This window comes from Rhinolophus ferrumequinum, chromosome 2 (genome assembly GCF_004115265.2).
Source record: "Rhinolophus ferrumequinum isolate MPI-CBG mRhiFer1 chromosome 2, mRhiFer1_v1.p, whole genome shotgun sequence".
In the NCBI taxonomy this organism is placed as follows: Eukaryota; Metazoa; Chordata; class Mammalia; order Chiroptera; family Rhinolophidae; genus Rhinolophus; species Rhinolophus ferrumequinum.
Window position 1 is genome coordinate 109,071,533 of NC_046285.1, and position 13,816 is coordinate 109,085,348.

General features: G+C 53.1%; 1 protein-coding gene across 6 annotated transcripts in view; it reads left to right on the forward strand.

Moving 5' to 3' along the window:
- PCNT (pericentrin) overlaps positions 1 to 13,816 on the forward strand; it is an 87,997-nt gene that overhangs the window by 52,150 nt on the left and 22,031 nt on the right. For 5 of the 6 annotated variants that reach the window (XR_004421122.1, XM_033087997.1, XM_033088012.1 and 2 more), the window contains 9 exons: positions 3,102 to 3,791; positions 4,625 to 4,724; positions 5,834 to 5,985; positions 6,763 to 6,933; positions 7,544 to 7,696; positions 8,171 to 8,366; positions 9,758 to 9,980; positions 10,159 to 10,309; positions 11,117 to 11,749. Coding sequence is in view for 5 of the 6 variants with exons in the window: in XM_033087997.1 (XP_032943888.1) it covers positions 3,102 to 3,791; positions 4,625 to 4,724; positions 5,834 to 5,985; positions 6,763 to 6,933; positions 7,544 to 7,696; positions 8,171 to 8,366; positions 9,758 to 9,980; positions 10,159 to 10,309; positions 11,117 to 11,749 (2,469 nt within the window). In the remaining variant the exon portion in view is untranslated. The remainder of the gene's footprint in view (positions 1 to 3,101; positions 3,792 to 4,624; positions 4,725 to 5,833; positions 5,986 to 6,762; positions 6,934 to 7,543; positions 7,697 to 8,170; positions 8,367 to 9,757; positions 9,981 to 10,158; positions 10,310 to 11,116; positions 11,750 to 13,816) is intronic. The other variant, XM_033088020.1, reaches the window with a different exon arrangement.

Sequence of the window (13,816 nt, forward strand, 5' to 3'; positions counted from 1 at the left end):
AGCCGTCAGTTCCAGGGCTTTGTTTCGTTGAGAAATTTCTGAGTACTGATTCTGTCTCCTTTTTTGTCTCTTGTAACCTTGTTGCTTTAAATTTATTTTGTCTCACATTAGTATGGCCACCCTGCTCTCTTTCTGTTAGCATTTTGCATGGACTATTTTTTTCCATTATTTCACTTTCAACCTATTCATGTCTTTGGGTCTCAAGTGAGTCTCTCGTAGACAACATACAATTAGAGCGTGTGTTTTTTTATCCATTCTCCCAGCCTCTGTCTTTGATTGGAGAGCTGTAATTCATTTAAAGTAATTGCTGATAAGGAGGATGTACTCTTGTCATTTAGCTATTTGTTTTCTATATACCTTGTAAGCTTTTTGTTTGTTTTTTGGTCTCTCAGCTCCTGCATTACTGTCGTCACTTGTGTTGAGTTGATTTTTAAGTTCCTTTCTCACTTCTCCTTGTGTGTATTCTATAGCTATATTCTTTGTTTACCAGGGAAATTACATTTAGCATCCTAACGTTATAACATTGATCTGAATTTATACCAGCTTGACTTTAATAACGTATGAAAACCCTGTTCCTTCACAGCACCCTCCCTGCCTCTTTTCAGTTTTTGATGATACCTGTGTGCCCCCAAACGTAAATAATTCTTTTAAATGCATTAATCTCTTAAATCTATGTAGAAAACAAATGTGGAGTTACAAACCACCGTTACAGCCACATTTTATTTTGTAATTGCCCGTGTATTTGTCTTTACTGAGGTCTTTGTTTCTTCTATGGCTTCAAATTACTGTCTAGTGGCCTTTCATGCAACCCTGCAGGGCTCCCTTGAGCATTTCTTTCAGGGCAGGTCTAGTGGTGACAAACTATCTGGGAATGTTCTAATTTCTTTCTTGAAGTACAGTTTTGCTGGATATTGGATTCTTAGTTAACAGGATTGTCTCCCCCCTTTCTCCGCGCCCCCTCCCCCGCCCCCACTCTGGTTCTCAGTCTAGTTGGTTGGGACACAGCTCCCTGGCCCATGCTGGTGTTGTGGGCCTTGCGTTTCCCCGGGCAGAGGCAGTCGGTTGCTGGTCATCGGTCAGCTGCTCACAGCCAGCTTTTGCTAGCTGCCGGCCTCTCACGGTGGCTGTTGGCCACTCACACTGGCTGCCGTTCACCAGCTGCTCCTGGCAGCACACAGTAGCCCACAGCACCTCCGGCTGCTCACGGAAGCCCAGCTCCAGGGAGAGCTGTTGTTCACAATCTTAGCTGTAGAGGGCACAGCTCTCTGGCCCATGTGGGAATTGAACTGGCAACCTTGGCGTTAGGAGCACAGCGCTCCAACCACCTGAGCCACTGGGCTGGCCCCTGGTTTTTGTGTTTTTCTTTTTTTATTCATTTAGCACTTTGAATATATTGACCCACTGTCTTCTGGCCTTCACAGTGTCTGATAAGAAATCTGCAGATTATCTTACTGAGGAGCCTTTGTGTGTGACAAGTCAGTCTTTTGCTTTCAGAATTCTCTTTTAAAAGTTTGATTGTAATGTGTCTCGGTGTAGGTCTCTGAGTTCATATACTTGGAGTTCATTGAGCTTCCTGGACATTTATATTCACATCTTTCATCACATTTGGAAAGTTTCCAGTCATTACATCCTCAAATATTCTGCCTACTCTCTCTCTTCTCCTCTGGGACTCACACAGCGAGTATGATGGTCTGCTGGGCGGTGCCCACAGGTCCCCTGGGCTCCATTCACTTTTCTCAATCTCTTTTCTTTCTTTTCCTCAGACTCGATAACGTCCATCGTCTGTCTTCAACTTCACCAATTCTTTCTTCTGCCTCGTCAAGTCTGCCTTTGAATCCCTCTAGTGAAATTTTTTTTTTTTTCAGTTATTGTACTTTTCATCTCCAGAATTTCTTTTTGGTTTCTTTTCAAGTTTTCTGTCTCTTTATTGATGTTTCTGTTTTGTTTAAACATTAGTGGTTTTTTCTTCTTCTTTTTTTTTTTTTTTACTTTCTCCATGTATCCCTTTAGTTCTTTGAGCATGTTTAAGACAGTTGTTTCAGAGTCTTTGTCTAGTAGATCTTCAATCAGGTCTTTTTCAGGGACAGTTTCTGTTGATGTATTTTTCTCCTCTGAATGGGTCATACTTTCCTGTTTCCTTGTATACTTCATGATTATTTTGTTGTTGAACATTGAGCTTTTGAATCTAATGTGGCAAATCTGGAAATCAGAGTCTCTGTCTTCCTCAGGGTTTGCTGTTTTTTTGTAATTGTGTGTTTTTGTTTCTTATTGTCTTAGGCTGTCTCTGTGCTGAGGATCAGTCTGCGGTGTGAGCTCAAGGTCTTTCAGCTCTGTCTGTAGCCCAGGCCTTTCCCTGGACACACACGGTCACTTTCTAATTTCCTCTGTATTGTAGTTGATTTTGAATGTCCTTGTTTTTAATTTATCCCCAAAAGAGAAAAAAAAAGAAGGGATAGAAAAATGGGCACCAGCCCTTCAAGTCTCTGGAAGTCACTTCATGCAGGGCAGAAGGGGCCGCCGTAACCAGGGCTCCCATCTCTGTGTGCACCCCGGTCAGAAGCAGCAGTCGGAGCACAGAGCCCCAGTGTTTGGAGCACAGGGTCTTTTTGCCCACCTTAGCTCCCAAATCTGTACAAGCTGTTGCAGGAACACATACATGGTCGCCTGCTGCGGGCCTGGGTTTGGACGACAGGTAGCTGCTATTCTGCTAAGAGGGGAAATTGATCCCGAGTGACCACAGTTTACTGTCTAAGCTTTCTTCTGGAAGTTACAAGCCTTCAGCAAACTACCAAAGTAGTTCCAAAGATAAGATTCCGCCAGTGCAGTTGCTGTCCAGGTGGAGACAGACTCCTGGTGCTTCCTGTTCCACCGTCTTCCCAGAATCTTCTCCAGTGAGCTGTAAGCCTTGACTCTGACTTTCACAAAATTTTAAAAAGCTTGAAATCTTAGGAGTCTAGAGGGACCAGAGGACTCATCATGGAATCTCATCCTTAATTGCTCACACAGACAGTCTCTGAAATTGACTCACAAATACCAGACAGACAAATGTTACACCATGTAATTCAATCATTTTACTGTTGGATGTTCTTTTCTACCTACAGGATAAGGAGAAACTGCTGGAAGATTGTAAGCTGCGGAAAGTTGATCTGATAACTCAGGTGAAACAACTTCAAGAAAAACTGAACCGTCTGGTATATTCTATGAACTTCCAGAACATTGAGACAGAGGATTTCAAATCTCAACAGCCATTGGCATTTTCTGATGTTTCTGAAAACAGTTTGAGTGATAGTTGCAATAATGGTGAAGAAACTGACAAATTGCCTCCTGTGGAAGCATTTACTATCAATAAAACCACATGGGATTTAGTTGACGTTATTGGAAATCAGGATTCATGGATAAGAAATGCAAAGCCAAATGTCCCCATGGGAGAGAAGGTAGATTTGCAGGATGGGTCACTCGGGAGCTTGCACAGTAGCTGCAGTGACCTGACCCCCAGCGAGGGGGCCGAGCCCTTGAAGAGCGCACTCAGCACCGTGGACGTGTCCTGGAGCTCCCCCGAGGCGGTCAGGAGGGACTCGACCCTCGAGCCGCTGCCCAGCCTGCCCGTGACGCCCTGCTTGGACGCCTCCCTGAGCGACAGGACAGGCACCTCGCTGCTCCAGGCTGACCAGCAGGGGCTGCTTTGCTCCCCGGGCGAGTCAGCCGCAGCAAAGGCCCCTTGCTGGGCTGAGTCCCCGTCAGCTGCGGACAGGGCTCCCTCTGCTGACCCCCATGTGCGGCGGACGGCTGTGGTAGGTGGTACCCCTTGGGTGTTGTCCTGGGTTGGTGTCCAGTCGGGTGTTCCCATGGGACTGTCTGTGTGGCTCGTGGTGTCACAGCGGCAGCATTGTTGGTTCACCTCCTGCCAGGCCTATGGGCGGGTGTGGGCAGGCACCTCAGTGTCCTGTCAGCTGTGTGTAGGGACGGTCAGCTTTGTCAGCACGAACCCAAAGCCATTGTGACGTGAACACTGAGAGGCATTCCAGTGATTTGTACAACTATGGCAGGTGCCTCAGTCCTCCTCAGAAGTCCCCCCGGGACTAAGTGTCTGAACTAACGCCGATGTGGACAAGTCCGGTCATGAACTCGTCCTTGTGTGCGGTTTGCATACGGCGTCTTCATCTGCAATGTGTGTTTTAGGTTTACCTTCAGTTGTATTGCATGTTTCAGAAGCTCCACGTATAATGTTAATTAATTTCAAGAATACTTCCGTTTATTTTTTTTCAGATAGATTATATTTTTCCTAACATGATTTTGATATTTTGTGTATCGTGGGTTCGATAAAATAAAAAGTTAGGGGACTCGTGTTACTTGAAGTATCTGTAAATGACCATTTCGTGAAAAAACATTTTAATCTGAAATGTTTGCTAGTGGCTTCTTTGAACTGCTCCTAGAGAACTGTGGGTGGCTTTGATTAAATTCGCAGAAGCGTGTGACCTCCGTGTGTCCAGGAGCTTTGAACACTTCTGTTTGCGTTTTGTGTGGGAAGGTGATAAAGTCAGGCCTTCGAAAGTGTCCCCATGGCAATTTCAGGTCCATGATGTAGTTATTTTGTGACCATTTAAAATTCCACTTGTTTGAACAGGAGAAAGATGTTGAGGAATTTATCACGTCTCTTGATTCTCAAGAGAAGTCAAGATCGCCCCCTCTTGGGCTAGAAGGAAAAGGCGATGAAAGTGAAAAAGGTGAGTCCGTCACCTTTTATTTAAATCTTTTATTGTTTGCAGTTTCGGACCCCAGAGGGGCCCAGAGTGCCTGCGTATCCTTCACAGGTCCCGGTGCTGACACGGGCTTGTTCCGGCGCGTGCTCCCTGGCTATCTGTCTGTTTCTCTCTGTTGTGTTTGAAGCTTCCTCAGTCTGTTGAGAACTGGGACTCCTTAGCAGGCGGCCAAAGCAGCAACTGGAAGCCCCCAGGGCCCCACGGCCTCTCTGCCTCCCGTGGCCCCTGTGGCCCCCAGGGCCCCTCTGCCTCCCGTGGCCCCTGTGGCCCCCCCGGCCCCTCTGCCTCCTACAGCCCCCATGGTCCCTCTGCCTCCCGTGGCCCCTGTGGCCCTCACGGCCCCTCTGCTTTCCAGCCCCGACCTGGGCGCTGGAGGGGATGAGCACGGCAGCTTTGCAGCTGCTTTTCCCGGGGCCTCCCTCTGGGGTCCAGAGTGTGAGTTCCCTCCCAGTCATCCTGGACTGGCCATGGGCTGTAGGGCAGAGGGACGAGTGAGGCCACATGCTTGTGAGGGGCTTTGCATTCTGACTTGAGGGCCCTCGTGTCCGACAGGTTCCCGGTACCTCAGATTCTAGGCCTGGTCCATGGTTCCCTAGCCCACTAGCTGGTGCTCACCTCCTGGCCAGACGTGTCCTGCTGGTCCAGCGGCTCCCAGCAAGTCCTTGCCGGCGTCTTTCTCTTCCTGCCCCCCGCCCCTCTGTCCTCATGCCCTGGGTTTGGAGAGGACAGGCCCTGCACGCCCGCCTGCTGAGGTGCTTGTTCTGTGCTATGCTGCAGGTTTGTCCTGTCCTTAGAGGGGTGAAGAAACATGTCCACATCTGTAAAATGAGCTAAGATCCCTAAGGTTTATGTTCAAATGATGGACATTACCATTTGAAAGGTGCAAAACACACTTTTCCCGACTTCATGTATGTAGTTCTTGCCTGATGTTACCGTCTTTGGTGGCCCCTCGGTGTCTTCCGCAGGGAGAGGAGTTGCAACCACCGCTCCCCGGCAGGATGGTGGGGTCTGCCTGTCCTCTGCACCCTGCCGGGCATTCTGCTCTTAGTCCCTGACCTGGTGGTGTGTTCCAGGTGATGGCGATGGAGTAGAGACACTTACCCAGAGCCCAGAAGGACAGGACGCCCCCACTGCTAGTCCAGCAGCGCCCCCTCCCACCTCGTGGAGTTTCCAACGGCCGCTGGAAGCCATGAAGGAGAAGGTGGTCCCTTCGAAGCACGTGGAGGTAACTGCCGTGGGTAGCGGGGTGAGGTGTGGCCATGGGCCGTGCTGCCGCAGGGAAGGCACACTGTGTGCAGAGGCTGACTTCACGCCTTGGGGACGTGAGGGGCGCTGTCCTCACCCTAACTTACCTGCAAGGACAGCTCTGGGGAAGCCATCACCTCCTCTCAGCCCCTTTGGGTAGGATGTAGACAGGCACCATGGATGTCACCGTTCCCATCGCTCTGTAATACAGGGCCTTTGGGCAGCGACTCTGACAGGACGTCTTGGGGACATTTCTCTGTGCCCTGGGTCTGGGCTCCTGGGGCCACTGGAGGACTGGGGTCGTCAGTACTGGCCTGGTGCCGTATGCAGGCGTCACCCATCTGCTGGGACAAGTGCCCAGGCCTCCCGTGGGGCTTCCTCAGGGCTTGGCAGCTGCGGTCCCAGGGGGGCCAGGGCAGCCCATGGCGTCTACATGACCTGTCATGGAAGGTGGCCCCAGGCCCTGCCCCAAGCTTCTCCCAGGCCGAGGGGAGGGACAGTGTCCATGAGGGAGGAGATGGGATGGCCAAGTCGTGGGGGTCGCCCTGGAGTGGCTTCCAGAGAAACTGACCCTTTCCAAAGCAGTGTTCTGCTGCCCCTGCCAGTCATGGGGGTGGGATGTTTGAAAAGCTGGCGGTTAGGACGCAAGCTCTGCTCTTGGGCACAAAGGCAGTGCAGGCGTCCCCGTGAAGGCAGGGCCACCAGGGACCGGTGGTTTGAAGCTGATGTCCCCTCTTTCTGAAATGTCCTGCTGCAGGCTTTGCTGCAGATGGTGTGTGACGAGAGTCGCCACATCCTGGCCCTGTCTGAATACCACGGACCCCCCAGCGCTCTGGGCAAGGGCGAGCCAAGTACCCCCCTCGAGGGCTTCCCGTGGGGGGGCCAAGGCCTGTTGGAGGCATTGTCAACACCCCAAAAGGGAGAGAAGGTACGGAGATGTTCACGAGAGAGAGAAACCGTGGGTTTGGGCCACTCTGAGGGGTTTGTTTGGCCAACTAAGCAGGAATAGGGAACAAGAGGTGGTTGGCGTCGGGCAGGGTGGCCGGGCTCCTGGCCACGTGCCGGCCCGTCCCAGACCCTGTGAGGGCAGGAGAGGCCTTGGGGAGGTGGTGTGGGGGTCGGGATGGGGCAGTGCTGAGGCGAGGGCCAAATGAGAACCACGTCCCAGGGGAGCCAGCCTGCCATGGGTGTGGGGGAGCAGGGGAAGGACCCAGGCCAGACCTGCAGAGGAGGGGCCCAGAGCAGGGGCTGGAGGGCAGCCGCCAGAGCTTGCCCGTGTTCTGTGCTCCATGCGCTCTGACACGCACACACCCGCCTCAGTGGCCACCTTGGGCCTCCCTTGGGCCCAAGGCCTCGTGGTGGGAGGCTTCCCACTGCGGTTCGCTCAGCCTGATCTCACTGCCGTCTGCATTGTTTCTTCCCCGCTTGCCTGGCACCGTCAGCCTTCCCTGCCCCTGCATGGTAGGTCCTGGGCGCTCGTGTCTGCTCTCCTGCTGGGAGCATCTGTGCCAACACCGAGCTCCTTGCTCCAATTTCAGGAACCTTTCGGCACGAGCCTTGACTGGAGAGGAGAGCTCCTGCAGGTTGTCCAGGAAGCCTTTGCAAAGGAGCAGGACATGCTGCCGGCGGCACTGCAGCCCCGAGGGTACGGCTGTGGCCCCATAGCCCTCCTGTCGCAGCGGCTGGAGCAGGTAAGCTCAGGCGTGATTCACCCTGGAGCCCCCCCGACCTTCAGTCCGGGTGTAACACAGTTTTTCTGTGTGCACGTTGTTCTCCTCTACACTTCACTCCGTTCTGGAAATAACCGGCCTTTCCTCGAAAGCCAAAGCATCTCCGCGCTGCCTGGCCCCAGGCTGTGATCACTGCGCCCGGGGTCGGAGGTCGGAGGGTGTCGGCCCTTGAGGAGCTTGGGGTCCTGTTGCACCAGCTCCAGGTGCTGGGGACGGACGGTCACATGTGTGCTTGGCGAGTACACTCTCCCCCGAGTCAGGGACTGCAAGTCCACAGCTTGTAGCAGCAACACTGGAGGCGCGAGTGTGCAGAGGGTGGGCTGCTCCTGGGGCCGCCAGCACTCGGGGTTCTTCCATCACATTCCGTTTCCCATGTGGGTGAGCTCCCCTCCCCTGAGCCTTCCAGTCTGCTTTCCCCCCTTCACACATGTCCAGGAGGCCCTGCAGGAGAAGTCCCCGGAGCGCCTGCATCTGTCCGAGAGGAGCAGCTTGCTGTCCGAGATCCAGGCCCTGCGAGCCCAGCTGCGGCTGACGCACCTGCAGAACCAGGAGAAACTGCAGCAGCTGTGCGCGGCGCTGACCAGTGCGGAGGCCCGTGGGAGCCAGCGGGAACACCAGCTGCGCAGGCAGGGTGGGTACGGCCCCGGCGGCGTGGCCCCGGCTTGGTACTTTGGCGTCAGGGTAGCAGAGTCCCCCGGCCTGCCTAGCACTGGGTCTGGGGCCGTAGTGACGTCCTGCTTTCTCAGGTCCCTGAGTGCGGGCCCAGCAGCCTTGTCATCAGAACACTGGCTGCAGTGTTTCTCGATTCTTAGAACTCTGAGTGAAAACGACTGAGAGCGGTCAGGGCAGAGGCCTTGCCCAGGGTCCCAGCAGGCGGTGGGGGCGCCCATGTCCAAGCAGGTGTGCCGGGCGCCAGCAGGACCATGTCTGAGACACCCCTGCAGCGAGCGTGCACTGGGCTCAAGCAGCTGTCGTAGCGTCTACATTTAATTAGATTCTTTGAGCTGTTTATGTAGAGACTCGTGGTGCCTGTGAATAAAAGCATTTTACGTTTTCCTCCCCACCTCCCTTCTCCTGCATGGCTCAGGCCGGTGAGCATGCCAGGAATGGAGCCCCTGGCCCGGCCATAAGGGAAGCCCTCCATGTCTTACCCTAAATATGGTATCAGCTGTGATTGTCACAGACGCGCTCTGCCAGCTCTGCAAAATTCCTTCTCTACTTGTGGAGGATGAATGACGGGCTGAGTCTGTCGAGTGGAGCAGCCCCTACATTTTGGCTGTGACCCCTCGTTGTGGTGCAGTAGCGTTTCTGGGCTGGATTTGCAATAATTCGCATCTGCGTTCATGAGGGCTAGTGGTCTGTCGTTTTTTCTCTTCCGATTTTGGTGTTGGAGTAGCACTAGCCTCATGGAGGATTAAAACATGTTTACACCCCTTCTGTTTTCCGGAGGAGTTTGTATAGAACTGGGTTTATTTCCTAAGTTTTGGGAGAATTCTCCAGGAAAGCCGTCGGCTGGGGTTGGCTCTTTTGGAGACATTCAGTGTAGAAGTGGCAGGTGGGATGGCATTTTAGAGTGACCACCGGGAGGCCACACCTGGTCTTCTGGCACCAGAAAGGGTGGGCTCTGAGCAGCCTCCCACGTGCAGGTCCATCTCGGCTTAGCTGCAGCCTCTGTCTCCGGGGAGACCCCAGACCTGAATTGCTACAGGGGCTGAGCGGGCGTGTGGGCCATCCCGGGAGCCACGTCGAGTCTGCGTGCCCGCATGCCTGGTGTGGGTCATGCACGCTCTCTTTCCGCCCAGAGGCCGAGGCCTCGTGCCATGCATGGTGGAGCCAGTGACGAGAGGAAGGAATGTGTCCCTGAGAGTCCTGGCTCCATCAGAACTGACGGCTTCTAGGTCACTGAAGCTTCATTCATTCTCCGCATCCCCTTACTGGCTTGTCTGGAACGCAGTAAGTCACTCGTACGGCTCTCTGGCCTCGTGGTGAATGCTGTTTTATGTTCTTCTCTGTCTTTCTTAGTTGAGTTACTGGCATACAAAGTTGAGCAGGAAAAATGTATAGCGAGCGATCTCCAGAAAACACTCAGCGAAGAGCAGGAGAAAGCCAGTGATGTCCGGCAGCTGCTGCTGGTGGAAGAGAACACAGTCCGAGCTCTGAAGTCGGAGCTCTGCGAGTGCAAGCAGGACAATGAGAGGCTCCTGGAGTCCCTGAGCGACGTGCAGCGGGAGGTCCTGCAGCTGAGGTACGGCTGTGCTCCGGTCAGTGTGGCCCTGGTCCTGGCAGAAATGTCTTGCTCCCGTGGGTTTCCAGTGGCATGGAACCCGTGTGCAGAAAACGAGGGGGGCGACAGGGTCCTGAGGGCTGGCCCGCGACCCACCTGAGCGTTCTGTGCCATGGGACCCGATGGCATCTCCCCACAGGTCCATGCTGGATGGCAAGGAGGAGGACTTGAGGGCCGCGCGGCAGGAGCTCGAGAGCGCTCGTGGGGAGGAGCGGGCCCTGCAGGGCCGGCTGGAGCAGGAGCGGCTGCAGCGCCTTCGCACAGAGGCCCAGAACGCCCAAGCCCTGGGGGTGAGCGCCGCAGGGCCGGCTGGAGCGGGAGCCGCTCCAGTGGCTCTTTTCGTCTGGGTGACCTTTGCAGTGACAGTGTGGTGGCCGCGATGCTGGTCAGTCCCCACCGTCTCCAACCGTTTGATTGTGCTGGGCAGACAGACACACGAGGCGCAGCCGCAGAGGCCTGTGTCAGGCCGCGTAGGTGGCAGGGCCCGACTCCTGTGCACGATGGGGTTGTGTGAGTCTGCGTTCGGTCTGGCAGCTCCGAGACTATGTGTCCAGCGGGATTTCTGTGGTCCTGGGCAGGCCAAGCGTGAGTTCCCGGCCACAGTGCAGACTGGGTGTGTGTGTGTGTCTGGGTGTCCCGGACGTTTGCTTCTCCTGAGGCGAGAATGGGGCCAGGAGCGTTGTGCATTTACCCAGAGCAACTTTTCCGAGTAACAAGGTAGTTACAGTGCAGTTGGCCCCGGACACTGCGGGTGTGGACGGCGTGGGTCCACTCGGGTGTGGATGTCTGTCAGCTGACCACTGTTCACGTGACCCGCACAGTTCACACCCGCGTTGCTGAAGGGTCAGCTTCGCAGTTGTGGGTCCGTGCGTGCAGAGGCCAACTGTACTTGCACGCATCGGTTTTTGGCTTGGAGAGAGGTCGGCGTCCCTACCCCTGTGTTACTGAAGGGTCGGCCCCGTGTCCTCTGTCACCCACAGTGCCAACTTCAAAAGGTGTGACTGCCGGGTAAGGATATAAACAGCAGCTTGGCTGGAAAACTGATGAGACAGCCTTCCTCCTGATTTAAGATCCTCCCTCTCATTTCCCCGGGACAGGAGCTGAGAGTGTCTTTGGAGAAGCAGTGTGCTCAGAACAATCAGCTGTGTGTCGCATTGAAACACGAGCAGACGGCAAAGGACAACCTCCAGCGGGAGCTGCAGATCGAGGCCTCGCGGTGCGAGGCGCTACTGGCCCAAGAGCGCGGCCGGCTAACCGAGCTGCGCAGGCGCCTGGAGGCCGAGCAGGGCCGCACGCAGGAGCTGTCCAAGGCCTTGCAGCACGAGCGCCTCCTGACCGAGCGGCTCAGCCGGAGGTCACAGGTGCCACCAGGGCAGCACACCGTGCCGCGCAAGCTGAAGGATGAGCGGGCCCGCGTGGCAGAGCTGCAGGCCACCCCACTGCAGCCGGAGGCTGAGGCACAGGGGCACTGCCCGGAGCTCGAGAGGGACAAGGAGGTAAGTGCCACGCCAAGGGCTGCCGTGCAGGCCCTACAGACCCCCAGGCCAGAGCTGAGCTGCGATCAGGAGACAGAGGGGGAAACGCCCGCGTGGCCACAGGCACAGGTAGAGCAGTTACACACGAGGCTGGCAGAGCAAGGACACCAGGACACGCAGAGGAGAGCGGGGACAAGGCAGAGCCGGGCAGACGTGGACAAGTGGAGGAAGTGGCAGAGAGACAAGGAGAAACTGGTGAGAGCCGCTCTTGGTGCATGTGAGCACGTAGGCCTAAGTTGGTAGGGCAGGGACCAGGGATGAGCCACATGATGGGGGCGCTTCTGGCCACTCTGCTCCACCGGCTGCCCCGCCTCCCGCAGTCCTGCAGCAGGTGTGGAAAGCAGCAAGTGCACGTCCCCACCTTGGATGTTCCTCGAGGTCGTGTGGATGTGTGGGGCCCGGCAGTTCCACAGAATTTGAGGGCTGACGTTTCTGTTTCTGTTAGAAAGGCCATTGGGATTTCGGTAGCCATTGCACCGACTGTAGGTCGCGTTGGGGAGTCTTGTCACCTTAAGGTTAACTCTTCCCACCGTGAAACTGGAAGGTCTCTCCATTTATTTAGGTCTTCTTTAATTTCTTTCCACAGTGTTTTCTAACTTTGAGATGATAAGCTTTGCACTTTTGTTAAATTTATTCCTAAATATTTTAATGTCTGTCATGCTGTTGTAAATAGACTTACTTTCTCGGCTTCATTGTGAGGTTGTTCATTGCTCATGTGTAGCAATCCGGTGGCTTTTTCTATCGTAACCTTTCATCCATCAGCTTAGCTGTACTTGTTTATCAGTTCCAGTGTTTCTATAATGGATTCTTTGGGATTTTCCAGGCACAAGAACATCCACCCGCGCGTAGGCATAGTTTGACTTCTTCCTTTTCAGTCTGGTGCCTGCGTTTCCTTTTCCTGCCTGATTGTCCTGGCTGGAGCTTCCAGGGCTGTGATGCTGGACGTGGTGAGGGGACATCTGGGCCTTGTTCCTGATTGTCTGGCAGCCGTCAGTCTTTCGCCATTAAGTACAATGGGAGTGGTGGGATTTTTGCAGATGCCCTTTATCAGAGGGAATTCTCTTCCTAGGTTTTTCAACCTTTTCTGTTTTTTGTGGGAATCGTGAGAGTTTTGGGTTTAGTTAGTATCTTTTGAAGGGTATGGTTTTGTCCGTCATTCTGCTGGTGGGTGTGTCGCATCTATTTCCGTAGGTCGCACCATCCTTGCCTGCCTTGGATGAAGCCCACTTGATTTTTGTGTATAATTCTTTTCATATGATGCTGGATTTCACTACGTGTTTTGCATCTGTGTTCATAAGGGATGTTGGTCTGTGGTTTTATCTCCTTCTGGTGTCTTTACTTTTGATATCAGGATGATTTTGGCCTCACAGGGTGAGCTGGATAGTGTTCCGTCTTTTAATTTTTAGATGGGCTTTAATTTTAGATACATTTTATGTCAACCAAAAGCCTTTGTTTCTGAGGAAATTATATCCTGTGTCTTCTCATGCATTGACATTTATTTTGACTTCTTTAAAAATATTTTTTAAAAAATTTGGAAAAATACCTTCACAATTTCTGGTTTGGTATTTTGTGAAATTATAAAAAGTTTTTTAAAATGCACAGGGAAAACCAATGGCTTGGTCTTTTTAGTGATTAGCCTGCCATGATATAGTTGAGAAATGAATATGTGTTCCTAAGAAGAAAACTCTTAAGTTTCTAAATGTTACAAGGATAAATCAGACTCCAAAATGCTATAGAATTAGTTTTATAAGTTCACATGAGGACGTGATTAATATTTTTAACAGCTTTCCTGAGACGCAACCCACACACCACTGAGTTGACAATTTCAGGGGCACAGGTCAGCGGTTTTTAGCGCTTTCACAATTTAGTACTTTCACCCCCACCTTCAGCTTTAGCACACGCTGATCTCTCAAGCATGGACCCCTGCCTGTCATTGGTCACCCCCCACCCCACCACAGCCCCTGGCAGCCACTAATCCACCTCCAACCTCTCTGGATTTTCCTGTCTGGAATTTATAAATGGAATCATACAATGGGGGGCTTTTTGTGTCTGGCTTCTTCGTGATGTTTTTAAGGTTCATCCATGTTATAGTGTGTGTAAGTAATGATTAACAATTTTTACTGTGTTAATCACTCTTTAAAATAGTTGTAATGTTTTGTCACCAGAAGTCTTGGAAAGGGGAAGAATAGTTTGGAGGAGTGACAGAGAGTGGACAGAGCATGGTCGGGCGGCATTGCTAGTTGTTTTGTGAAGGAGGAGCGT